This window comes from Oryzias melastigma, linkage group LG16 (assembly GCF_002922805.2).
Source record: "Oryzias melastigma strain HK-1 linkage group LG16, ASM292280v2, whole genome shotgun sequence".
In the NCBI taxonomy this organism is placed as follows: Eukaryota; Metazoa; Chordata; class Actinopteri; order Beloniformes; family Adrianichthyidae; genus Oryzias; species Oryzias melastigma.
This window is the reverse complement of record NC_050527.1, coordinates 4,672,496-4,700,332: the sequence shown is the minus strand read 5'-3', so window position 1 is coordinate 4,700,332 and position 27,837 is coordinate 4,672,496. Positions and strand designations below refer to the sequence as shown.

At 38.2% G+C, this 27,837-nt stretch overlaps 1 protein-coding gene across 1 annotated transcript in view; it reads left to right on the top strand.

Moving 5' to 3' along the window:
- arhgef1b (Rho guanine nucleotide exchange factor (GEF) 1b) overlaps window positions 1-27,837 on the top strand; it is a 52,077-nt gene that overhangs the window by 20,115 nt on the left and 4,125 nt on the right. The window contains exons 2-29 of the mRNA XM_036215895.1: window positions 3,383-3,462; window positions 3,547-3,660; window positions 5,409-5,543; window positions 6,163-6,205; window positions 6,290-6,395; window positions 8,580-8,720; window positions 11,701-11,730; window positions 14,626-14,737; window positions 14,847-14,913; window positions 17,418-17,447; window positions 17,836-17,997; window positions 18,125-18,266; window positions 19,089-19,100; window positions 19,706-19,870; window positions 21,894-22,084; window positions 22,170-22,316; window positions 22,537-22,619; window positions 22,798-22,920; window positions 23,022-23,136; window positions 24,547-24,647; window positions 24,777-24,851; window positions 24,929-25,004; window positions 25,490-25,654; window positions 26,663-26,750; window positions 26,829-26,936; window positions 27,031-27,080; window positions 27,167-27,310; window positions 27,501-27,652. Of these exons, the coding sequence (XP_036071788.1) occupies window positions 3,412-3,462; window positions 3,547-3,660; window positions 5,409-5,543; window positions 6,163-6,205; window positions 6,290-6,395; window positions 8,580-8,720; window positions 11,701-11,730; window positions 14,626-14,737; window positions 14,847-14,913; window positions 17,418-17,447; window positions 17,836-17,997; window positions 18,125-18,266; window positions 19,089-19,100; window positions 19,706-19,870; window positions 21,894-22,084; window positions 22,170-22,316; window positions 22,537-22,619; window positions 22,798-22,920; window positions 23,022-23,136; window positions 24,547-24,647; window positions 24,777-24,851; window positions 24,929-25,004; window positions 25,490-25,654; window positions 26,663-26,750; window positions 26,829-26,936; window positions 27,031-27,080; window positions 27,167-27,310; window positions 27,501-27,652 (2,928 nt within the window). The 5' untranslated portion in view covers window positions 3,383-3,411. The remainder of the gene's footprint in view (window positions 1-3,382; window positions 3,463-3,546; window positions 3,661-5,408; window positions 5,544-6,162; window positions 6,206-6,289; window positions 6,396-8,579; window positions 8,721-11,700; window positions 11,731-14,625; window positions 14,738-14,846; window positions 14,914-17,417; window positions 17,448-17,835; window positions 17,998-18,124; window positions 18,267-19,088; window positions 19,101-19,705; window positions 19,871-21,893; window positions 22,085-22,169; window positions 22,317-22,536; window positions 22,620-22,797; window positions 22,921-23,021; window positions 23,137-24,546; window positions 24,648-24,776; window positions 24,852-24,928; window positions 25,005-25,489; window positions 25,655-26,662; window positions 26,751-26,828; window positions 26,937-27,030; window positions 27,081-27,166; window positions 27,311-27,500; window positions 27,653-27,837) is intronic.

The following is a 27,837-nucleotide window of genomic DNA, read 5'->3' as shown; positions in this document are numbered from 1 at the left end:
AATTAGATTGAACCCTCAAATTCTTGCAAAATAAAAATGGTACGAATATTGTTATTGTAAAACTACAATCCCTCGCAGGCACTCACTGTTTGAGCTGATCTTCAACAGCATAATCTTTCCATTATTTTTATATTCTAAATTCTAACTTTGTAAGTTGTAAGGTTAACGCATCAATATTCACAGCTCCAATATATATATTTCTCTCATGAGCTGCAAAAAAGGGTCTTTAATTAATCCATCAGACCATGCCATGGCTGGATCCCTGCAGGATTTGTTGGGTTTGGTATCTGTTGTTTTTACACGGATGAAACAAGCTTTCTCACATTTTGGTAACGTGTTGGTGACTGTTAGTGTGTGAGAAAAAGATTTGTCGTGTGTGTGTGGGGCTATGTTTGTATATAGCTGCAGATGTGCACCCATGGCCCTCACAGTCACTGTTTAGCTAACCTCCTCCCACGCATGCTGCTTCAGCATTGGCAGTTTTTTTTCCTTCAAACTATCAGCCCACTGAAAACGGCCATGAATGAACACATTCTCTCTCTATGTGTCTCCGTCTTCCAGTTTCACTGTATCTGCCATCCCACCAGCACCATGTCGCTCTTTCCATAAACAAACCTTACCTTGACCTCCATCTAGTTCTCACATCCCCACACTTTAATTCAACAAACAAATTGGCACCGTAACAAAGTCATTATGTTGAAGTCTGCACAATTTTATTTTTCAATCTTTGTATTTAATGAGCTTGTCATATAAATGCTGGACAAACACTTGGATGGATCTACTGTTTAATTTTGTTTTCCTTGTGTCAGGTGCATGTTAGGGCAAAAAATTATAAACTCAAGATTCTAAAATGGTTAATCACGTAGTGTTGAAAGTTCCTTAGTCAGTCAAGCAGCCTGGTTGTTGCTAACATAAAAGCATTATAAAGCATTATGTAAAGCATTACGTAGCGTAATGCTTTTATGCAACATAAAAGTCTTATGTCAGCAGTGTTTGAAGTTGTAGCAGTGATTTATGCTCCTGTAAGTTAATTTAACTTTGAGGAAACATTTGGAACTTTGATCGACTAATATCATTTTTCCGGCTCATACCGATAACCGATATTTCTCCTGCAGTCATGGCCGATGTTTGCCGAAACTGGTATTTAAGTGCCTACACAAACACAAAGTTTAGATTTCATTTTTGTTTTTTGTTTTTTCTTAGAAATGGACAACTACTCTTTTACTGTAGAATCACATTGTACTTGACCTTTTTAACATACAACAAAGGAACAAGTATCACTGTAAAACTTTTAAAATGTATCTGAAAACGTTCAAACCATTTATTGATTATTAGGCAAAGGGTAAAACATAAGCTTCCCATCATTGGCAGTGATCTATTAGGATTAAGTATGCATTTATAAAAAAAAGGGCATCTGAAAATAGAACAGTATCTGTGGATTTTTTTCATGTCTGACCGATAGATATTATCTCAAATTATGCAAATATCCGTTGATGATACTGGCAGTGATACATCATGTATCCCCTATTTGTACCCTATTCTTTGCTCCATAGACCACAGGAAAGTTTTCATAAACAAAACAAAAGCATGAGTAAAGGGAATGTAAGTTTTCATAGCAGGAAGCTCAGGCGCAGAATTCTGGTCCCTTAATTCTTATTTAACCTGGAATCTAATATCTCCTTTGTGAACTTTAGCCTGGTTTTTACATGTTTAGTATTGATTTTCAACAAACGCATATAAACGTATGACACAGGGCTGTCGCCAACTATTAAAATAGTTAACGACTAATTTAATAGTTGACAAGTCCTTACTTTGTCCTACTCTATTATACAGAGTCAGAGTGTAGTAAAGTTTAATAATGCTGTGAGCGCTAAAAATGCTCTTTTGTTATATTTGACTCAGTAAGACCAAAACTAGTAGTTTCCGTAGTAGTGAAATTTGTTCCTTTGTTTCAGATGCCGACCTCATTTGATTTAATCTCGTTTTAATGCCAAAAACGAATGAAGGACAGCGGCTGCACAATTAACTATAAGTTTACTAAACCATTGTCTTAATTGTTTTATTTTTATTTAGTTCAAATTTAATGATGGTTAAAATTTGTTTTACATCCAGTTTAATGAAGATCTGATTAGTCCACTAATCGTAAATCGCTGATTAGTCGACTTTCAAAATAATCGTTTGTGGCAGCCGTAGTTAACATGCAGTGAAGAATCCAGAATGTCCTGTCAGTGAAAACATTTGCTTTTCGGAATTTTGGAAACGTCCTGACAGAGATTTCCCAGCAATCTCTATTTTATGATGACATATTCCTCTGTCATTTAACAACAAGCACGTAGTGCAATATTTAAAAACGTAACTATGACAGAAGTAGCATTTTATTAAAGCTGCTGTTTTTTAGAAGACCATTGTTTGTTACTCTAAACTGACATTTATTTGCTACTGATCTTCCAATAAAAAATAAAAAAAAATTCATCTAAATTCAATTAGATTTAGTTGGACTGCTGTAGGATTTCCAGTAAAATGATGCTTTTATTCGGGAGTTAAACCAGCTCGAATGGCAAACATCATTCATTTTGTAGAAAAATGTACATATAATCCACTTACAAGCAAAAATATTGTTAAACTTGAAACAAATTTTACTTTAAAAACTCCCGTTACATTTGTAACAAAGTATTTGTAATAATAAAGAAGCCTTTTTGTATATTTAAACAGATTTATTGACCCTTACACAATGACCACTATACTGGTCCTCCAGGTTTGCTTTGAAGTGTGTGAATGTGTTTGTGTTGGCTGTTCTCTGGTGGCGGCTGATGGTTTGCTGCCTGCACTGGACTGAATACAAGGTCCATGTGTTGTTTGTGTGCTTAGGACCAGAGGAAGGGGTGTGGGCTGTAAAGGGTGGAGGTAAACTAGTCTCATGCTCTGATGTCTTTTTTTTTACCCCATTTATAGATTTCAAAAGTAGGGAGTTGCTTGAACTTTTACTTAAGATTAGCTCAGTTCCATTTTTAGACATTGAGCGTTTAAGTAATCACATCCAGAGCCGAGCTCTGTGGGGCAAAGTTTGTCTAAAATAAATCACTCGCCCCATTTTTTTCCTTGTGTTCAATCCTCGTAGCTGTAAAAATGTGGGGTTTAAAATAGGTTTATTGTTATTATTAAATGCATGCTGATATAGCTGTTTTATCTCAAAGAAAAGTATTAAGTTTAACTGGTTTTGGATCTTCTGGATTATAGATTTTTGATTATTATTTTCTTCTTTTTGCAAATTTAGTTAGTTCTGAATGTTCTTATATTTTCAAATACTTGTTTTTATTCAAAAGGGAAGTTCAACCACCTCTATAATGCTTATGGATTCTAATGGTTTTTCACTTCTCTGCAGGGCGTGACTTGAACTCCTCTGACCCAGCCATGAGTATAATCGGGGCCGAGGATGAAGATTTTGAGAATGACCTCAATGATGTAAGTGGAGAAAATTGAGAATATTCAACACTTTTTTTGGTCCCCATTTCTAATTCTCCATCTTTTTTCACTTTTTTTTTGTAGCCTAATGAGGATCAGTGTAAGCACTTTAACAGCATTGAGCTTTTGAAGGAACGGCCAACTCACCTGCTGGTCTTCATGCAGCATGTCATTCTACAGTTTGATCCTGCTCCACTGGTGAGATCACTGTGCATTGTTCCCACTTTCTGTTTGTGTTAAGGTGCCAGTTTCATACAAGTTCAAACTTAACCATCCAGTTAATTATTTCACGGTTTATTTAAAGAGCCTCTCACATCCTGGAGATAGTAGTCTTTTGTTAACCAGGTTATTGTGTCTGTAGTTATCTGCAGTATCAATGCAGTGTTGTGGAAATCCAAAGTAAAATCTTGTTCCCTCACCATGTTGACACCTGCAATATCCACTGTGACTCTGTGCTAGTTTATAAAGCATGCCTGTCCTGCCCTCTGTATTCAGCATGCAGACATCAAGGGCCACTTGGTACTTTTGGATACCTACTCTCAGTCATCCCAGTAATCTAACTTACAGATATTTGTTCATCAGTTGTTGTGTCATATGTTCATATAAGTTTTTATAAATCAAAAATGTATCGTCATTGCAACGTCAACCTGTGCAATACGCTTATCGCAAAAGACGTAAACTGAGATAAATTGTTACTTTAAATGTTTATGCTAATACAATCTCAGCAGATGAAGTGTTTAAACAAACCAAATAAAGCCTGTTATTTATTTGACTAATCGAATGGACCCCCTCACATCGTCTTTTATTCCTGCCTCCCATGTAGAGGTGGGTTATTTGGAGTATAATTAATTTAAAGTCGTACTTCAACTATATCTGTATCTATTGTAAAATATCTCCCAGTGGTACTTCATGTATTATTGTAGCCAAAATTAAAAAGTCTGCATTGTTTTTAAGACAAGTTTTCTGCAGTGCAGCAGGACTTCATTGAAAAGTTTGTTTCTGGGTTGAGGGCGGGTTTGTTGGCATGGAAGTAACCCTACGTTGATATCCCAGCATTCCTTTGTTTACACTCTCTCCCGGTTGCGTAACATCAGCCAGATTTGCTGCTCAGACAAGGAAAATGAAGACGTTTAATTGATCTATTGGTCAAAAAAATAAATAAAAAAATAATAATTGATCTATTGGTCTTTAAGTGGAGGATTCAGAATTGGGGCGGAGTTGGGAGATTGGCTCGCCCATGGTAGCTACCGCATCACAAACCTGAACTTTTTCACCCAAAGTTTTTGTCAGCTTTAAATTCACCACTATTTGAGTAAAGAAATACTCAAAAACATTGTTTTAATTTGAAATTATTTTAAATATGGCTGCAGGAGAAAATATGTGAACACTTTGGAATCACTTGGGCTATGTCCAAATTCCCACCTTATTCCCTAACTACTACACAGTGAAGGACTATCTTGTGCCCTGGATTTTATTTTTGCAAAGACTTCTAGGAAATTTCTAGTGCACTTGATTATGGAATTATAGATTTGGACAACAATAGAAAATGCAGAACGTGCTATAAAGTGAGAAGGGAAGGCGTTTGGAAATATACTAGGTTTTATACATAAACTGGACACATGATTGTGTTCAGTAAAAACACGAAAACATAAATTGGTTTGATTGCAAACTGTATCTATTAGTAATGCATTACCAGTAGTGTTTTTTTCTGTTATGATGGTTGTTCATGTGCTGCAAGGTATATTGTCATTGCAGTATCGATCACTATTATTGCACATTTTCCTCATATTGTGCACCCCTACAAGTCAGTAGCTGCTCCTTCAGTTTAGTTTGTGACGTTTTTTTGTGTCTAAACTGTTGCTGAAGCATCGGGAAGCAAAGCTGAGATACGTTGATCTAAACTGTGTTTTCCTTGGTTGTGACTCATTGATGTGCTGTCTTCTCAGCTGTGTTACCTTCATGCTGAGCTCTTCAAGAAGCTCTATGCCAAAGATAATTCCAAGGACAATGCTAAGGACAATGCCAAAGAGATAAAGAAACAGTTTGTGGAGTTTTACAACACCTTCCTGGACAAGGGTGCAGTAAGTAGAGCACTGGATATCTGTGGAATACAAGAACGAGTAAGATCAGGGAATCTGAAATTAGACAGCTATATAAACTTCATAGTTTCTATATGATGCTTTCAGTCAACATCATTTATGCTTGCAAATTATTAAAATGTTCTTATAATCATTCTCAGGAAGCATTAGCTGATGTAAAAATGTTTTTTGCTACACTGTGTATTTACTGTAATGAAGACCTGAAAAATATTTCAAGTTCATTTCAGGTCTGTAAAAGTGTTTTGCTGACATTATAGCTGTAAGTTTTCTTTAAATGAGTAAAATTTAAAATTGCAAAGCACTGAATTATTCTGCATTTTCAATTGTTATAAATGCACTAATTTTGTTTTACAAAAGCAATACTTATTTACACGTGGACATCATTCTATAACCACAAAATACTTTTTGAAGGGATATTCATCGAGGGACAGCCCAGTGTTTCATTTCTAGTGTTAGATGGACCCCTGGAGGTGTTGTATAGCTATTGCACTGCAGTAATTTTTCCTGTGAAGCATATTATAGCATATATACATATAACAAAATATAAAATTATTATTATTATTTTTTTTTTACTTCTTTGTGTTTTTCAATTTTTTTGCAGGTTCTAAGAGTGTCCATTCCAGTCGCAATATCCAATGAACTGGGTAAGTCGCTGAGTTTTAGTTCTAAAATCACATGGAGTCAACTTTGTTTAAAATGATCTTAAAATGAACTTCTCCTTTTCTAAGATCGAACCCGAGCAGATCTGATTTCTGAAGACATTCAAAAGCGTTATGTTCAGGAGATTCAGAGCCTGCAGATTCCTGAAGTGAAGAAGCAACTGGAGGATTTCAGGTGAGACTTTTTCCACCTGCATTGATTATACTTTAAGTAATTGAATCCAAAATAACTGAATACACAATTCAGGATCAAATAATTGTCCCTTTTAATGCCACTCTGCTCAAAGGGTCGATGATGAGCCCACATGACCTGTTCCAAAACAATAAATTATGGGGATTCTTTTGTGTTTTTCTTTACTTGAAGTTAGAATAGAAAAAAAATCAAAAGGGAATTTCATTTTAGGTTCATCGTCTTCTTATTAGTCTGAATCTCTTTTTATTGTTTGTAGGGTTGTCTGAGGATGTAGTCATTTTTAGAAATAGTTCACAGAAGGACCTCTTTTAAAAATAGTTTTGTTATATTTGTCTTTTGTGAATTTTTTAGAAAGGTGGGAAACTCTGAAAGTAATTTATTTTTAGACATAACTTCACTGATATTAAGGCTTTTCTATTTTCTATCACATTTGCTCAGGTTTGCTTTTTTTCATTTTATTTCTGGTCTTTCCTCCACGTTTGTGTCTCCACTGGCTAGACTTCTGCGTAGGCTTTCCCTTGAAGAAGACCAGCTCTGAGGCCATTCTGTCTTATTGTCAGACACTTGGAGAACACAATCATTGCCTGTCACTTGAAAATGAAAACATGTCTACTTTGTCACAGACAACAGCGTGGTTATATTACAGCACAGAGCTTTTATAGTGTCAGAGCTACGAAATGCTCTCCCAATGTTGGTGTTACAGGAAAGGTGCTTTAATCTATGAAAACATTTATTTATCTGAAAAATACTAGCTTTTTTTATGTCTTTCACTGGTGCTACCTTTTTCCCCATCCAGAGAAACACAAATGAGATTTCTAAACATTCAGATCGATCGGGAGTTTCAGGTGAAATTATTTCAGCTTTGTGAATCTTTGAAGCATATTTACATTAAAAGTCCAGATGAAGAAACATCAGTGGGAAAAAAGAAAAAAGTAGAGCAGCTGTTGGCTGTGAAATTGTTAAAGTTTAGATACGATTAAACAGAAACTGCTGCTTGTATCCATATTCCTAGTTTTGTTCTTCTTTTTCTTCAGAAAAACAGTCTAAATCTTAATTTATTTTTTTACATGTGCTGCATCATTATAAAACATGCTGCATAAACTTGTTAAAAAAACACTAATAACTTGATTTTTATTGGAATGGGTCTTGAACATTATCACCTGAGGCTGTTTTTAATGTAACTGTAGAAATAGTTTGGAGCAAACAGCAGCCTTAAGGTGCATTCACACCAAACGCTCACACCAAATCAATGGTACAGGTGCGCTCTGAGGCGAATTGAAGCCCCATGGCGTGAAAGTCTGCCAGCAACTCGATTTGAGCGGCGAGGCACGGATTGGACGGCACAACCAAAATGTAAATACCTGAAGTTTGACAGGTCGCTGCCAATCAGGAACTCAGCTTTGGCACGTGACGTTTTCAGTAACTCGATCAGCAGGTAGAGTACCATTCCAAAGTGAGCGTTTTTGTCCAGAACTTTCAGCTTTTTCCTTTACTCGTTTGAGCCGCAGGTTTGCAGAGCTCATCCTAGGCGGAAAACACTCTGGCTTTCGCTCCGGCAGAGAGAGAGAGAGACGCTGCTGGTTCGGATGCTGCTGGCTCGGGCCTCATTGAGACATTTAAGAAAAAGGAAAAAGGTCTCCTAATTGTATTTACCCCCTCGGATTAATGCGAAACAGTTAATCTTCAAGCTCAGCCACAGAGACGCAGAAACACAGTGGAAGCGGCTGTCATACCGACACAGCACTTGTACTGGGAAAATCTTTTAACAATAATCATAACTCAAACATGGAGACATGATTACTGATGTTTTTGGTGAACTCTTCACAATAAATAAACCTTATTCCTCTACATTGTCTTCTATTCATTCTAAGTGAGATATCCACAGACAGAGCTGGTAGCTCCTCTCAAATGCAACTGCGGCGTCAGGGACACATTTTTGACAGGCGGCGAGCAGCGATTTCGCCACACGGCAAAAGAGGCGTGAGGCACACGAATTTGTTGCGTGAATCTCAATCACTGTGAAAGCACCTTTTCATATCTGCTTTTAAATATCTACGCTGTATTTAGAGATGTAGCTATAAATATATTTATGAAAAATACATAAAAAATGTATTCCTCTGACAAACTTTCCATCCAGCAGTCTTTCATTTTTTCTGTTCTTTGCAGACATAAGCGGATGATGGGGATGACCCAAAACGAAGAGGAGCTGATTGATGTTGAGAACCATTATCCCACTGACCGCGTCCCGATGAAGATGAAGGAGGCGTATGTAGCTGAGACGCTGCTGGAGAAAATGTCTGACATGCAGTGAGTGTCTCTTCAGTTGTGGATAATCACTAGAAAACTATAAAAAAATAAGTGTATGATGGTTTGGTGTCTGCTTTTAGAGGGAAGATTCTGAAATGCTCAGTGTTTGACCTGAGGCTAAACTGAAAACAGACTTTCTTTGGACTTACTTCCTCGCACGCAGAGTACTTTTAGCCTGAACTTTAAATACCTTCATCCCTCTGGGCCATAAGCATGCCTCCCTGTGAGTAATGCTCTCGTAACAATAAGTCATTAGGGTTAAAGTTACCCTTCCTGAGAAAATGCTGCCTAATCCTAGATGCTCTTTTAAGATATACAAGTCACATCCTGCATTCAATTTTAGGCACACATCCAACTTTTCTAACAACAATAATCTATTCTGAAGTGAAACTTACTTTAAATGATGTTAAACTGAAAACCAAGGACCAGCGTAAACATTTTAACTCTTTCCTTTAAGACGACATTAAATTAGTTGGCTAATAATGTTGTTGTGGTTGTATTGCTGCTTATTTTATGACATTATTTCATTTTCTGTCGACTAATCCGACTTATTTTTGAAAACAGAATTCCCTTTTGTTGATAATTGCTGTATTAGTCGTAATGCGTTGGATTCCGAGATTTAAAAAACATATTGATGTGAAAATGTTTTACACTAACAAAGTTAATATCTTGAAATTTAAAAAAAGAAATGTATATTGCTATTAAATCACAGTGAGTATTAAAACTACAACTGACAAAAATAATTAAAGACCTACTTAAATTATCTTCTCAGCTGTTTTCAAAAGCGTTGCCAAAGGTCTTTTAATTATGTTTATGCCATCTTTTGCCAAAATCATCATACCTGTGTCATTTGTTTGGACAAAGTTTCAGAAATAAAAAAAATAGAATTTTGAGTTTTCTTTGGAGATGAGGGAGTTTTTAACATGTTCTTGGGGTAGTTTTCTGATGACAGAACACATATATTTAAAGATATAAATCTTAAAATTGCATTTCAGAGTATTTCTTTATTATAATCATTGTGAATCAGAATCAGAACTGTGCGACTGGATAACTCCAGCATTGCTAACCATTTTTATCGCTGATTTTAGGTTGGGAGTGTGAGAGACTGTAAGCTAGAAAGAGAGAGTGCAAACAGATGGTGACAGAAGGTACCAACTGTCCCGTACACGACTTATTTCTAATAAACTCCTGCTGCTCTGCAGAAACTATGTTATAGATGTTGTGTTATAAATATATTTTTTGGGATAAAAATAGCAGTCTTTATTACAAGACCACTGGGAACGCTTTTACAATAGATTGAAAGAGGATTGGAATGGGGCTTTAAGGCATTTTTGAGCTAATGCTTATAAACTGATTTCAGCTTGCCATCACTAAAAATGTTGCTTTATCAATTGAGATCAAATGAACACATAGTATTGGAGGAGATGTAGTTGAAAACTGGCATTGGTGTTAATTATCTTTAGTCAGACCGTAGAAAAAGAGATTTCATGAAAACCTCAGAATAATGTCACTTTTCCAACCACAATCATTCTTCATAATTTTTAGCTTTTTATGATGCAGCTCAAATAAATCTCTCATAATGAATTAAACAACAATGTTGCTCTGAATGCAAACAAGTCAAACAAAGCTATTTCTGCTTCTTTTCTGCTCAGACTTACATATTTGTTGTGATTCTGTGAGCTCCTGTGATGTTGCTACATTTTTATCAAACTCGATGAAAGCACACACACACACACACACAGCTGGAAAAGATGCAGCAGAAAAATAGGGGGAGTAATAAGCTCATTAGAGCAGGGAGCCTGAAACTGAACTGGAACAGAAAGCAAAGTGGTAAGAAGGAAAAGATGGAGCCGGCTGTGCCACGCTGGCAGGAAGGCTTTACACTGGCATTTTGCCAATAGGGGGTGGGGCAGCTGAGGGGTAACACATCTGAAGGAAGGCTCTCGGTGTGAAAGAGTCATGGGGTTATCAGCTTCTGCCAGGAGGACAGTTAAAGAAAGAAACCAAGAGATTTGGAGGGAAAGTAATCTGTGGTTGACCCTGTGGTTATTCTGTACTAGAAGTAAATGAGACAGTGAGGGACAGAAGGCCAGGCAGAGGGCAGGCGGATGTCTAACTTCATCTTGTCAGGCAGGAGAAAGAGGGAAAAAAACTAATGGAAAGGATAGATGTGCTGTGCACAAGCAGCTTTCTTCCTGTGGATTGACAGCGCCCAGGACTCTGAATCATTTTCCCTTTCAAGCTTTCCCTCGCAGCCACACTGTTGGATCTCAGCCTCTGCTGCACAAACTTTTCCTCAAGTCTCACTCCATGCATTTCCTTGACAGTCATCATCGTTCTTCCTCTCTTTATGTACCCAACATCCCACAACACAGTGACAGTATCCCATTTGTAGCTCATTGGTCTGTCTGGTGGTGCAAACTTTTGATTGGTTTGTTCAGGAGAAATCTCTTCAAAACTCCTCCCTCCCTTCGTGCATGTTCAGTTCCGCGCACACGTGTCAAATTTCTGCAGTGTTGCCTGCATGTTGCATCAGAGAAAAACATGCTTAAATGGATGCTTCCACTGTGCAGAGGGTTTGAAATTCTAGCTGCATACGTTAAGCTGGAGAAACCTAAATCTGGCAGGAAGTTTTAGACAGTCGAGGGTCGATTTTGCTTCATGGAGTTCAGGTTTGGAAGTGGAGTTTAAATTTAAAGGAGCAGGCGACTTTGTAGTTAGGGTTTTGACTTCTTGAGTTTAACTTTTTTGGGAGGAACATGATCAGTTGCTTCATCTGCGACTGCTACATATTCATCAGCTTAGAGTTGGATCCAGAGAAGAATAGTTATTTCAGGTTTAAACAACCCAAATCACAGTCAGTAATCAGGCGAGCACGAGAAAGAAAACATGTTACTAAAAAGAAAGAGGTGAGCTTGTGTTTATATCACACTGTCATTTGGAATCGCTGTTGACGCGTGTGCATTAATCCTTTTTGCAGACCTACAATTGTGATGGATGAGGAAAAGTGGTGAGTTTCATACTTTTAATGAGTTTGGCTCCCTTTTGATTTACTAATGGTTTTAGATCTTTATTTATTTTGTTTTGTTTTTAAATATCTTACTCTAGCAATGTTTCTAAGGGTGTGAGACTTATTCTAATTCTGCCTTTAGTATTATTTCTTAAAGTAAGGGCTAATAGAAATCCGCTTCTTTCCACTTCTTTACACTCCTACTGCTTTTCTCTTTCTCTCAACTTTTTCCTTCATCTCTATTTCAACCATCAATTTTTCATCTAAATTACTTGTGCTGATTTTGTCCAGTTTTTGTGCATTTCTCCAGAGTAGGGGTGCCCAAAATGATCAATTGCGGGCCTTCAAAAATAAACAAAGAAAATAAAAGTATAGTTTCAAATAAAAATTGCAATCAGCCAATCATCATCCTCGCCCTGAAGTATGTAACTTTATTGGCATGCCGAGCAGCCAATCAAACATCTTCCTCCTAAAGTTCAGAAAAGTTTTAGTGTTGGGCGTCAAGGTGCATTCACATCGAACGCACTTCGCGCGGCAATGTTAATTCATTAGTACAAGCACGCTCTGAGGCGAATTGAAGTTCTCGGCGTGATATGAGCGATGGGCGTGGCGCGAAAGTCTGCCAGCGGCGAGGTGCAAATTGGGTGGCACGGCCAAAATGTAAATACCTGAAGTTTGACAGGTCGCTGCGTCGCATCTGCCAACCAGGAACTCAGCTTTGGACACGTGACGTTTTCAGTGACTCGATCAGCAGGTAGAATACCTTTCCAAAGTGAGCGTTTTTGTCCAGAACTTTCATCTTTTTCCTTTACCCATTTGAGCCGCAGGTTTGCAGAGTTCATCCAGCTACTTTTGGGTGAAGGCGGGATACAGTCTGGACAGATCGTCAGCTTTCGCTCCCTCGGTGGAGCTCACTCGCTCCATATGCCGGCAGACAGACGCTGCGGGGTGCGGAGGCTGCTGGCTCGGGCCTCATCGAAACATTTAAGAAAAAGGAAAAAGGTCTCCTGATATATTTTACCCCCTCGGATTAATACAAAACAGTCAGCCTTTAAAGCTCAGCCACAGAGACACAGAAACACAGCGGAAGTGGCTGTCATAATAATATAATATTAACTCAAACTTGGAGACATGACTACCGACGTTTTTGTAGAACTCTTCACAATTAATAAACCTTACTCCTCTACATCGTATGTGTCTTCCATTCATTCTAAGTGACAGTTCTAGTAGCCCTTCTCACATTTTTGGCAGGCGGCGAGCAGCGAATTTGCCGCGCTGCGAAACAGGGGTGGGGCATGGAAATTTGTCGCTCGAATCGCATTCGGTGTGAAAGCACCTTCAAACTCCTTAGCATGTTGCTCCCAATGTGCCTTATTTCTCCTCGACTGACCCAAGGTCAATAACAAAAAAAACTTTGAACAAAACCCACATGACACTTTTCTGTTGTGGTACACTGTGCGCTGCAGCATCTACAAGAACACAGGTCCAATTGTTTGAGTTAAATGTGTGAAAATCAAGTTATTTAAGGTTTAAGTTGCTTTATTCTGGAATAATATTCAGGCCTGTTTTTATTTATAGTTATGTTTAAAAAGTTACGTTTTTAAAGTTTTTGTGCTCAATGAATGTTAATGCTGTTTGGGCTGGCTTTGGATTTTGGCCCACTGTGCAATTGAGTTTGACACCCCTGATTTAAGTGGTTGAAGGAATAATGACAGAGGAGAACTTTTTAAAGGATAGCCAAGCACTAGATCAACTTTTTTTGGTTGTTGACCTCTATAAATGGGGCTTTAAAAGGGCTGTCTGTTGGTCCTTGTTTAATTCCTAAATTTACAGTCTAAAACTGTCTGTGTGCTGCCCCCTACAGGTTGAAATTAGGTATTACAGTTGAGTTTTGTGATTGGTCATTCCAGAAGTTTCACAGCGTCATGCTCTGCAGCTCCAGTATAAAAACCCCACCCATCTTTGATTGAATCGTTGGCATGTTAGCTTTAGCATGGCTCATTGGTGTATTTCTTTTGGTTGTCAAAAATCTACTGACTTGAACAACTTTCTGGTGGACTTAGAATTTAGGCAACAGTATTTCACTGCAGTTGGCATTGAATCCAGTAAACTCCACCCTGGTGATGGGATTGGCAATGAACGTTTCACTCTGGATTGTTAAATTAATATGTTAGCTTTTTATCTTTTTATGCTAGCAGAATTTTGCCACCGGTCTCCTTCAGTCTGGACCATGAGCGCCTAGCTCGGGAGAAGGTGGAGGAGAAAAATCCTCAACCTCCACAGAAAGTTCTGTTGAGATACTTGTGTCACTTTACTCTCCGTATTGAAGATGCAGAGTGACTACGTTACCTCAAGCTAACCTCACTGTCAATCACAGATCTAGACCACACCTCCCCTACTCAGCCCACCCCCTTTTTCTTTTGCATTTTTCAAATCTGGGCTGAGGGTGTTGTCAGCCTCCAACTTACCTTCCAATCATGGTACAATCTTACATATTCTAAATGTTACTCTAAATGTACCAACTTTAAAGTCACTTTAAAATCTGCTTTTCACGAGTCTGTAAATTGTTGAAGGGTGAAAAAAATGAAAATTTGAAATTATGATAATGATACATGGTTTTATTATACTAAAAGTAGATCTTTTGGAGGTGTTCATTTCAAAAGTAACTTGCATGCTAAAAGGTGTGGGCACCCCTGCTCCAGAGTATGCTAGAAATCTGTGAAAGGATTGTTTTCTCTTCTTTGTAGCTTTAATGGGAAATAACTGACAATAGTCAATAAAATAGAAAAGCTGACTTTACTCTAACATTGACAAACATGATCCAGTTTAATGGTCCACTTAAAGAATTAAGAAAAAAAAAAAACTAAATATTTTATCTCTTACCTTTGTCCCCAGCCAATCCATCTTTGCAGCAGTGACGGCCTATATGAAGCACCTGGATGTTAAAACAAGGGGAGCTGATAGTAAGTCCAAGTCCAAAGGAATGTTCTTCAAGAGACAAACTAAGGTAAACACAGAATCCTTCTTCAAGTTACTGTAATGAGGCTAAATACATTGGTTATTTCAGGGGTTCAGACTTTTCACCTGTTCAGTATCTACCTATGTCGTCTTTTCAGACTAAGAAGGAAGACACCCCGAAGAAACCCAAACCGTTTTTTCCCAGCATTCCACCCTGGAGGCCATGTATGTTTTTTTCTTGTTTTGTCCTTATAATTAAATTTTAATTGAATGTTAATTTGATTTTTGGAGGGATCTGTTGGTTAATTATTCAGACAATTCTTCTGCTGCAGAAAGGAATTACTACAGTAGCTACAGTAGCTGAATGCCACTCTCAACTGAAGGCTTAAACCAAATAGATAAGGCCAGAAAAGAGAAAATGTATAGACCAGGGGTCACCAACCTTTTTGAAACTGCGGGCTACTTCATGGGTACTAAATCATACGAAGGGCTACCAGTTTGAAATAATAAATTTGCTTAGTTTGCCTTTAGTTCTACATTATTAATAATGAATAATGATACTTCTCTATGTGAAGACACTGATTTCTTAGCATAATTATCAATAATGACAACAAGCTAGGAAACAAATATCAATATTCAGAACTTTATTAACCTCAACAGATCTTGTCACATTTTGAGGTAATGACCAAATGAAATGTTTTTAATTAAATTATAACTTATTAATTAATTATTATTAATTAATTATAACTGTTATTAGTGGATACGCTCCTCAAACGCTTTAATTCAGTCTCATGCACCCGTCCCTTTATTTTCCTTAAACCTCTGAACAGGTTGATTAACAGATCCCGCAGCAGACAAGAATCTGCACATGGTGCGTTCACTGACCTCTGGACATAAGTGAACAGCCACTCGGCCCAACTCAGTCCACTAAACTTTGTCATTTTTATACAATCCGCAGCAAAACAAATCAGTTTTTCAGAGAAAACGTCGAGACTATTTAATCAATCGATTATATCCGGATCAGTGCCGGTGTTCTATGTTTTCTCTGATAAACTGCTTCGTTTTACTGCCGATATCCGGGGCTCAGTGAACGCACCATGCAGAAACACTCAGCAGCTCTGGGTTCTGCTTCATTACACATGAAACTTGAACCAAATTCTAGGAATTAACAACAAAAAAAAAACAGTGTCGCAATGATACGGTTTCATAATAATGCAATAAAACACAAACCAACTCACGCGATAAGTCATTATAAACTCGTCAATGTGTGTTTTTTTATTTGATCGTCTAAAAAGGACCATTTGAGTGACATCACAGCAGTGTGGTGCGTGCGTGCCGCGCTGGCTCGTGCAGCAAGTCCACTGACAGTCTCAGATGCAAGTGAGAAGTCTGTTCAGTGGAATGTAAAAGAATGTCCAGAACAAGTATTCAGGCTGCAGAAGGTCGGCTACAGATGAAGCGATGAGGAAATCTTGGTTATTGATTTTACAGAGATGCACGATCAGCTGTGACGCTGTGGGGTGTGTCATGGCGCCCGCTGTGCTGTACTCGGACAGATACATTTAATCAGAAAAAAGTCCATTTCCATCACAGTTCTGCGAAAAATATCCATCCATTTCAATACGCCCCCAAACAGCTCCTCTACGCGCAAAAACTTTTTTTTCGAAAAATGCGAGTTTTTTTTTTCTTTGCAAACTGTGTTTCCATTAAAGATAACTAATAATCAAATATTCTCGGTGTCTCCATGTGGGAAAGGGAGAAGGGGACGCCTCATTCTTTGTTATTAGCTGAGTTTCCATCACACATTTGCCGAAAACTTTATGGAAATTCTAGGAATTTCAACAAAAAAAAAACAGCTTCGAAATGACACTGTTTCCATTAAATTATAATTTTGCGATAAAGCACAAACCAACTCACGCGATAAGTCATTAAAAACACGACGATGAACGAGAACAAGTATTTTTTTTTTTTTTTTCATTTAAAGGGAGCATGTGGGTGACGTCACAGCTCTGTCTGGGGCGCGTGCAGCGCAGCTCGACACAGAAGACAGAGAAGTCTGTTCGGCGTTTTAAAGAAAAAGCATTCTAACAGGAAAGAATCTGGACCTTTTTTTCTGTCTGAAAACACCACAACATAAATTCAAGTTTCTGTCACATCGATCGCGCTCATGAGACTTCAGGCTCCAAGCTGCAAAAGTGCATCTGCAGGTGAAGTGATGAGGAAATTAGGAGGAGGAGCTGCTGCGCGATTCCGTATGAACCGCAATTTCTGAAGCGCTTTGACGCTGCGGGACTTCTCGGTGCGCACGGCTGTACAGCGCTCAGATCAGACAATTTAAAAAAAGAAAAAAAGCGGGATAGGCTTTAGAAATAATGAACATCTATTTTTAAGATGTTTTAATTTTTTATTCTTCATAAAGGCAGGTGTGATTTTTAAAAAATTGCATCATAATAAAATAAAATTTTCGAGCAGCTCACAAGTGAGTTGTGCTATTTTTAGAAGACACCTGCGGGCGACTGATGTGGAGCTCGCGGGCGACCTGGCGCCCGCGGGCGACGTGTTGGTGACCCCTGGTATAGACGACCAGTGCACTTCGGGTCCTAATTATAGATCTATTGGATCCGTATTGGTGCAGCTCTAGTTCTAAGCATTCAAAAGGGTTTATATTTAAAACAGCTTCATTGGTACAGCTGAAAACATGTTCTCCTGCCCTTCTTTTCCTACTGCAGCCGATCTCAAATCAAAAACGGACGCTGAAGGTACCCTTCGTTCAGAGTCTGCCGCCTTTTCCATCTCTAGAATGATCACAAACTAATCAAAGTGCAAGCATGCCTGCATGTTCCTAGTAGATCCAGGGGCAGATGTTGGTGGGGTGTTATTCTCACGATGTGTTTTGGGGAGTTTCTGTCACAATATTGAATGTTTCATTCATTAGTTGTTCTGTTAACACAAAGCTAACTTGAAGGATAACTGCTGTACTTTCTTTTAAACTAACCCCGGTATTCACTTAGTAGAACTTGATTGCAAAATTTCCCCCTTTTTTTTTCATCACAAAGTTTCTGCCACTCTTATTTTCATTTTTTATCGTCTGAGTTTGTTTCCTTTTTTTCTGTAGCTGCATTATTTTTATTCTTTCTTCTCGTGAAGTACACCCAAGTCGGGAGAGTACAAAGATCCCCGTGCCCGAGCCTCCTGCTCCTGTCACCATCACCAAAAAGCTTTCCATAATTGGGAGTGGGGAGAGCAGTGATCGCCCTGGAAACAACGGCGTCAACACCAGCTCAGAGACCTTTAATGTGGATGGGAAAGGTATAAAACATGACTGTGCAAATTGCAGTTTAAACGATGGAGATCAGATTATTCTGAGGGTATCATTTCATTGGTTCATAGATTTAAAAAAGTAGTTTCTTTACCTTCATGATTGTTTTCACTGTAGGTCACACAAGCAATCGCTTGGAGCCTCCATCCCAGTCAGAGTCGGGCGACGTGTCCCCTGTTGGGTTGACTGTTGTGCCGTGTATTGGGGAGCCCATCTCCCCCGTAGATCTCCCCGCAGAAGAGCCTGTAGAGAAAGAGAGGTGAGATTCCTGACGCGGCTGACATGAGAAAGAGGTCATCAGATAACGAGGATTTCTAAAATGATTAAAAGCTATTACATTTAAGAAACAGTGAAAGTTTTCAAACCCGAACAAGTCTGTCTGAACTGTGCTAGCCGAGGGAGCGTGGTAAAACTCCCCCAGCTGTCTGTCCCTGCTGTGTGCTAGCTTTTGGTCTGCTGTCTGCTGCTCCTGAGCGCTAACAGCCTGCAGTTTTTACAAGAATCCTCATCCAGCGAACATGGACTCGGCCTCTATAACCTCCTCATCCCTTCTTACCCCTTCTCCTTTGTTTCTTCTTCTCAAATGACACCTGTTCTCTTCCTCACTGTTGTTCTGTCTTTGTTGAGTTGTTGTGTGTTCTGTTGCGATCTGAGGTTTATCTCTTAGCTTTATTGCAGCTTTGTTGGCAATTTTTGTACTATTTTTATCTGGTATTTGTTAGCAGTATGGAGTGTTTCCTATAGACTGAGATATTTGGAGTCTATATTTTTAATGACATGAAGATTAAAGATACATGCTGTTTTGTTTTTTAGCTGCTCATTTTATGTGCTTTCCAAGATGTCCGCATCCGCCGTAGTCAGGGTCCGTCCTTCGCCTTGCTTGTCTCCTCCGTATGTGCGGTTACATGTTGTGTCCGGGGCTTTGGCGTCCAGTCTGGCATGCAGCTGTCATGGTAGCTCAAAACATATGTTTAACCTGTCACATTGGGGTGTGCATGTGCAAGTATATACTAGTAAATGTGGCTAACAATAGTGGTCTGAAGGAGGGTGTGTAACAGTGTGGTGTCCCATATTTTTGCAGACGGAAGACAAGGTGGGTGACAGCGCCTTGACAGAGTCACGGACATGCTTCAGGCCATGTACTGATCAAATATGACGCAAACAGAGAGCGTGGCACACGCACCCTTACACACCTCACTTTTAGCCTTGTGCTCCTGACAGCATAAACATGGCTAAGTATTTTTTTTAAGAATTAGCTTAATTGTTGAGACGAGCTGAATTGTTTATGCAGTTGTTGAACATTGTGTAAAAACCAGAATCTTGTTGAAACTGTTGTTTTCCTGAAAGTTAATTTACAGTATAGTAAAGTGCAGAGGACTGAGCTGTAACTACGTGATTCCCTGTTTACTGTTGTCGATCAGCATTTCAGTGCTACCATGTTTAAATTGTATGGAACCTGCATGTTTCATTTCTGCTAACAGAAATATGCAAATCACATTTTATGCATATTTCTTTGTCATTCTAGTTCTGTTCATCTACCTTCCTTTATCTTGTTCTTTCCCCCTTTTTCATTATTTATTTTAATCATTTTCTTAAACATTCTCTTAAAATTTTAACTTTTGATTTTCTGCATCAGTTTGGTTCTTCCTGTCCTTTCATCCTCATCTTACTGGTCCTCTCCCACCTTCACTCCCTTAGTAGGAAAATTGGGCGCAGCGAGAGCGCCCGTGTGGACCGCCAGCCGTCCCGACGCCGTGGCTCTTCTCGGGCCAAACAATCTCGCTCTCGTAGTGACGTGGACCTCCAGCCTCCCACTGCCTCGACAACACCACCCTCCCCGCTCACCCCCCAGCACCTCCATCCGTAAGATGGACAAACCTCTTCCTAACGCTCCCCAGCAGGACTGGTGCTCAGCAGGGACAGACAGCATGTCCAGTTGTTAAGGGTCTAATGAATCAGTGCAGCAACCTGCTTTATTCAATACCAAACTTTACTTACTTTCTGTATTTATCTTTCTATTCAAGCAACAGAAGGTTAGTTGATAATTGGTGGATAGTATAAATGATATTGAAATATTTTTATTTAAAATAAATCTTTACTAAATTTGCTTCTTCGTAATATGGTTAAATTTAAATGCCAATCTTTAACACTGGGGATTTAGCACCAGTGTTAAAACTGATAAAACATTGAGTTGTTTAGTAGTCTAAATCTTAGCATAATTTTTTTTTCTTTTTCACCAATTTTTGTACAATGTTAATGTCTCCTCTAGTTCAGTTGGTTTATTGGTTTATGTCATCATTTGCCTTTTACTTCGTTTGAATCCATCCGTTGGGACTTTCTGCTTCAGTAGAATTCTTCATTCTAAAGATCCAATGAAATCGTATTTTTTGTGTTTTTAACATGTTCTTGTAGCAATTTTTAAAATGAACTTACGATTAAAACTGCAGCTTTCTGAGTATTTAAATGATCTACAAATTTCTTGTAGCTCTGATATTTTTCACAAAAATCTAATAATAATAATCAAATATTACAGTCAAAACTTTAATCTCATTCAGGATTCTCTCCACTCTAGTCCGTCATTTTCAGACGTGGTGTAACGCAGGACAAAAGGAAGTCTCTTAAGTCTCTACAGAATCATTTACATGAATATTAAACTACATGTAAATAGCACTTAAAGTCCCCCTACAACATTTTTTTTTAATTTTCTTTAAACGTTCCCAGTGGGGTTTTAATTAGGACTGTAATGTTTTTAACAAAAATTCCACATCCTAGATATCTTAAAAAGCCATTTTTCCAGTTGATCTGAAGCCTTCTTTTCAAAAAGTCCCTCTGTGTGGCCGTGGCTTATGGTGCTGAGCTGTGTAACCCCGCCCCTTATTTCCCCCAGACATGCTAGCACACACAACATTCTTGAATTTCCCTGAGGACCTCCAAAGGGATTAATAAAGTATTTTCTATTCTTCTATTCTATTCTATTCTAGCAAGACACACACTTTGATAAGCCCATGAAAAAATATAAATAAAACATGACCATTTAGGCATCCCACAGAAACGGGTTGTTATCTTATCTTCTCCGGCCCCTACAGCTGCATTCGGGCCAGCTAGCTACTGTGATGTATGAAAGTTTCAGGAATTCAAACTGAGTTTTTCAACCACACTTTGAGTGACTTAAAAGGAGAAATACTCGAAAATGCAAACATGAAATGATTTCTTATTATATTTTTTCTCTTTCAGAAGACAAATGCCACACATACATGTTAAAAACTCGAACATGATTTTCATTGGAGGGGGACTTTAAAAGACCAGTTATGCTTGATTTAATGAATTAGAACACATAATTAAATAGTAATCTACTCAGTTCTTTCATTTTAACCAGTTTATGTTCATAGTGTAACTTTACATTGAGCAGCTTAATTATTTGGGAGAACTTGTCTTTTTTTTTTTTTTTAATAAAACTGTTCCACATTGCAGTAAAACACAAGTTTGAAGTTCACAAGCCAGTATAAGATTGTCCTATTCTTTATTATTTCATCAGGTTTCTCTTCATTTTATAGCTACTTACTCATTCTTTAAAGTAATGTTTTTCAACCTTTTGTGAGATGCGGTTCACTTTTTATTGGTAAAGATCACAAGGCACACCAGCAACTAAAACAGCAAAACAAATGACACGATACAGTTATTCTTATAAAAGTGTCTTGAGTAAGAATCAAACACAAATCAAATATAGGTTGTGATATTCTCGTAATTGTAAATGCTTTTTGGACTAATTGGGTGAAATTGAATAATTTTCCGCAACACACCTGACCGTCTCATGGCACACTGGTTGAAAACATTGCTTTAATGTAGCGGTAATCATTCCTGAAACCTTTTTTTTTTGCTTTGTTAGTCTTGAGGGTCCCATTCTGGCTCCAGAAATTCCCAGCCACTCCCCCACCAGCTCCTCCCCTTCCCTGGAGGAGATCGACCCACGCCTACAGGAGCTGGAACAGGACCCGCCCAACTGGAGGGAGGTGGCTCCTCAGGATGCTGTGAAGAAACTCAGCAAGAAGGAAGCAAAGAGGCAGGAAGTGATAAACGGTGAGCAGAAGTAAAGTGAAATTAAAGGTGCCCAGCTGACGTCATGGCTGCTCAACGCCTCATTTGAACCTTCTGTGCTCCCCAGAACTGTTTGCAACAGAGCATGCTCACGTGCGAATGCTGAGCGTCCTGCAGACCGTCTTCTCCAAGCCTTTAGGGAGGGAGCAGCTCCTGACAGCCGATGAGTTGGAGACCATTTTCCCCAGCCTTGATGAAATCATCGAGCTGCACTGTGAGTGCCCTAAAAACTGCTCATCTCAGCAGGGAAACTTGACCTTCATATGCTCAGTGACTGAAGGATTAATAATGTTGTGTGTGACAGAAAACAGTGTAATAAAGTTATAAACTCTTCTGTGTCTGTTTAGATATAAAGGGAACAAGTTATTCGTGATATTTAGGACAGAAATTATATTTTTTTGAAGCTGAAAAACTGTTGTGGATCTGTGTCTCAGATAACTTCTATGAGAACCTGAAGAAGCTGCGCCTGGAGGACAACTTTATCGTGAAAACCATCAGTACCACAGTGCTTCAGTTGGTGAGTTCAGCTTTATTTGTTTAGTTTCTCCTCTTATTTCTTGATCGTTTTCTTGAATTAGTAACAATGATATCATTATTTTATTACAATTGTAACTGCTGCAGTATTTCTATTGTATAAAAGTATATTAGTCAACAGTCTTAATGCACAGCTTCATTCTTCATTCATGTTTTTCTAGTTTGGTGGCCCAGAGGGAGAATGGTTCCAGAAGCTAACAGCCCGGTTCTGCAGTCACCAGAAATATTCACTGGAGCAGATCAAAGCCAAGAGGAAAGACCCACGCTTCAACTCCTTTATCCTGGTACTTGATGCATTTCTTCAAAAAATGACTCATATTTGTGTTCATTTTAAGATTAAGATGCACTCACATTAGTAAATGTTAACATTCTGATTCTATCCTAGGAGGCGGAAAGTAAACCGCAGTGCCGGAGGTTGCAGCTCAAAGACATTATTCCCACGGTGATGCAGAGACTCACAAAGTATCCATTATTACTGGAGAATATTGCAAAGAACACAGGTGTGTCTCATATCTTTCCTACACGTGCAGAAGTGAAACAAACATTTTCAAAGCTGGCACACAACATGCATCATGTTTATTTAATTTTTTTCTCTGAAGAATCCCAAGAAACAATAAGGATTGGGGTTTTTTCCAGCTGTTACTGTCAATTTATTACTTTACTGCATAGAAAAATATTGTTTGTAAATTTTACTTATTTATTTAATCTTTATTTATCCAGGCAAGACAGATTAAGAAAAAAAATAGTATTTTTAACTGTGGTCTGGTAAAAGGCAAGACCTTTGAAGAAAGAAAAGTTACAGGAGACACAGGCAATCAGGATAAAACAGCAAAATCATTAAATTATTAAAATTATTTGAATCATAACTCCAGGTCAATGCAACATATTTCTTTAAGATGCTCATTAAGATTCTTTTTAAAAACTGTCTTCGAAATAAAAGATGGCTTAAATTAGGAGGGCCAAGACCAAGGAGATTTTTGTAAATTAACAGCAACCAGTGAATTTTTACGTCAAGTGAATAAGAAAGTCCAATATAGTAGGGCTGGGCTGATGAAATAAATATGAATCAATCTAAACTTAATAGATCAATAATTGATACATAAAAGTAGAGATCGATCTAGCACATGATGCTAAAGTCCGCTAGCTTGATGCTAACTTATGATGGGATTTCCCAGAGACGGTTAATGCTAACACTCGGTAGACCTAAACATACATTACTGACTAAATAAACATCTTTATAAACTCACACGCCTGAATTCCTAAACTCTTTTAAGGAAATATTTTTTAAAGTAACCTTTTGTGTTCTAAAGCATGTTTTTTGCTCATACTTTCTTCTTCTGGATCACGCTGTAGATCGCCACCTAGTAGCTGAAACGCCTTCCAGGAGAGGCAGAACAATTGTTGGAGCTTCTCTGTTTGAGAATCCATGTAACACTGTATGCTATCAGCAATCTCATTATAATTTCACTAATACTTTTTAAATTATGTGAACTGTATCAGATTAATATGAATATCTTCTAAACATGTTGTAGATTATTAATATATTTCTAAATGCGTAAACTCAAAATTGAATTAAATCGAATTGAATTGAGTGGATTAAAAAAATCGGGGAAAAAATTGAATCAAATCAATCCAGGCTCGGGAGAATCGAGTTGAACTGATTCTGGAAATTCTTTGCGATACCCAGCTCTACAATTTAGTGAGCAGTAGAGGGTACAGTGGTGGGTTTTGAGAGAAGCATGTAACTATATTTATAAATCAAATGTCAGAATGGTGAAGAGGGTCCAATATTTATTGACTGATCTGTAAATGGTGTAAAGCACTCTAAATGTGGGTTATAAAGACTATTTTTTTTTTTTAGCTTTGCTAGACATGTTCTGCTTTTCTTAAAACATTTGTCTTCTCTGCAGACAACCCAATAGAGAAGAGGAGCGTCGAGAAGAGCGCAGAATGCTGCAAGAGGATCCTGAATCATGTCAATGAGGAGGTCAAAAAAATGGAGAACCTGTTGGTAAGCAGCATACACTCTCAAATGTTACTAAACAACTGTTAAGTATCTATTTACTGATGTTCAACTTTTTGCTGTGTTAAATTCTCATCGCTTCATTTCTGATTCTTTAATCCGTTTTATTTCTTCCAGATTCTGAAGGAGTATCAGCGGAAACTGGATACATCAGGGCTCAAAACAAGCAATGATCTTTATGCTGAATATAAGGTACTTTTTGTCCCAAAAGTTTTTGTTTTGTAAAGTTTTCTTTATTAATATCTTCTCATCCTTTTTTGTTTTTCCAGAATATCGACATGACTCAGAGGACGATGCTTTATGAAGGTCCTTTAATTTGGAAAGTCACCAGAGAGAAAGCTGTTGGTAAGAAAAGAGTTTGATGAATTTCAGAGTAAAAATTCTCAGCCACACCTGAAAATTTAATGTGGTTAATTATAACAAAATGTACGTATAAATATGTACATTTTAAAAAAAGTTCTGATTAAAGTTAAAGCAAATGTACCAGAGAAACAGCAGTAAAACATCAGGAACCTTTGCTTTTTACTTTTTTATAGAACGTAGAAACATTTTTTTGTAACCCAAAGGAGCCCTACTTATGCAAATGTTTGTTTTTGGCTAAGTGTTGTGGGTTTTTATTCCCCTTTTTGACATTTGAATATTGAAATAGATGCACTAAGGAAACGAGACCGTACTACAGCTGGTTTAGCTAACTTCCCTTTTAATAAATAATTAAAAACGTTAAAGACTGAAGATGCTGTGATCACAAACTTCATTAAACTTATTTTGAATGTGTATTCTAGATTTATGTGCTTATCATATCACCCCTCCTATGTCCCTCCCCTTTTCAGATGTGCAGTGTGTGCTGCTGGGAGACATGCTGGTTCTGCTACAGAAGCAAGATGACAAGATGGTCCTCAAATGCCAGAGCAAGAGTTCCTCTACACAAGATGGCAAACAGATGCTAAGCCCCATTATTAAGCTGGACTCGGCTTTCCTCCGGGACGTAGCAACAGGTTAGCGGAGCATGACAAAACTAGTAAAATACACACTCCACTTCAATCACCTTTTGATCTGTTTTAAAAGCTTTCCCGGTGGTCTTTTAATTAGGATTAAAATATCGTTAGCCAAAATCAAAACACCTGGGTCTTAAAGAAATACTCAACATTTTCTCCTTTTTAAAATCCCTTATGTTCATATATGTCACCCATTATCAGAAAAATTGCACAAGGACATGTTAGAAACAGCATTTTCATCAGAGTGGGTCCTTAACATTGACTGTATATAGAGAACTGGATAGAGAAGGTGTGACATCACCCATAGAAAACTCTTTGTCTCTGACTCCAGCGTAATGAAGCCAATTCAGTCGCCATTTTTCTGCGACACAGGTATCACCATGTTGGAGCCAGCCGACAGTAATTGATCTGAATCAGTGTTTCTATGACGACTACTTTTGACAATCAACTTGTTTAAAGTCCTCACCCCTTCCACTGAAAGCAGGTTCTGGAAAATCTCTTAATCAAACGTTTGAGTTGGGGGCCAGCGGGCACCACATGCTTTTACTGAGGCATCTGATTGGCCAGTTTATAACTTGAACAACTTATGATAAGGAAAAAATATATAATTATAGTGACTGAGTAATAGCTGCTTATTCCTCAATTGAAGTCAATGGGATTTTGGCTTCATGGAGCCAGCGGGTACTTCCTGTTTGGAACGAGAAGGGTAACGGGTCACTCACTCCAGTTCTGTATATACAGTTAACAGTCTTTTACTTATGTTTTGTCTCTCTCTTTTCTTTTAACTTTATTTTCAGAACAAAAAAGAAACAAAACATACCAGGGGGATAGGCATCATGACAAATGTTTGCTCCAGAATGGGAGTTTCTGGAAATAGTCCAAACACATGATTCACTTTATTTCTATAAAACAGGGAAAAGGGTTTACTGTGCTTACATTTAGATATTTGAATTTAAAATTTTGTAAGGAGAATTACAATACTTGATGTTTTGCCTCTTGTTTTCCCAGATCAAAAAGCTTTCTACGTCATATTTGCGTGGGACAGTGGTGCTCAGATCTACGAATTAGTTGCTCAGACTGTTGGAGAAAAGAAAACGTGAGTGTCCAAGAAGTTTGCAAGTTGGATAAACCCAATCCAACATCACATGGTAACCCTGTGTATTTGTATTTTTAGTTGGACTGACAGAATACAGTCAGCAGTGGATGATCTTAAGAAGAGCGGAGCAACCATTAAATTAATGGTGCCTTCAATTGGTGGAGGAGTTCCATTAAGTCCCACCATGTATGTAAAAAATGTGTAAAACAAAAGCCTTTTGGCCAGAACCAAAGCTATTATTCCCCAAATCACATTTCTTTTGTTTCTATGTCTCCATCAGGGCAAATGCCTCTTTGAGCCCAACTGATAACGGAAGTTTGAAAATCAGCGGTGAGTCCACGCTTGGGCTTAAATTTGTGCCAACGTTCATGTTTACTTTTTCTGAAGGCTTAAAGCAGACCTGTTTTCTCCAATAGATCAAGACAAGGACAGCTTGACGGACAACAAGTCCTCAGATCCCAGACACAGGCTGATGGATTTCCTGTCAGACAAAGGCTTCGACCTGATAGCCCATTCCAACAGCACTCCGGAGAGGACGGCTGATGATGCTTTGGATGAAGGTGAGGGCATCTCCCTTTTGATCGTGTTTGATAGGAAGACATATCAGATGTGATTGCTCCACATGTGTTGATATTTATCTGGGTTTAGTTAACAGAAAAAGCATCCCGTAATTCTGAACAAGTTTGATCTATTTTCTTGTTTATAAAAGCACCATCTAATTGTCTGAATTGCTGAATTGTCCTCTTTCAGTCAGATCACTGAAAAGACTATTGATCGGAAGCATCAGTTTATCAGAAGACTCAGAATTGGATGTAGAAATGAAAGAGAAGGAAGTGGAAGAGCCCAATCAAGAAGGAGACGTGGCCCTGCTGACAGGTAGATTTTTGAAGCTAGAAAACACTGTGTTTAAATAAAATATTCTCTTGCTAGCATAAATCTGATTTACACCTAAGTGCAAAGGTTTCATTGATCACCTTTAACACTAGAATTCCTAAGCCTGCGCAAATTCGCGCAGGGAAGAGTTCCCCCCCTCTCGTCCGAGAGCCCATTGTTGTGTCATGGTGGGTCACTGATGAGCCATTAACTT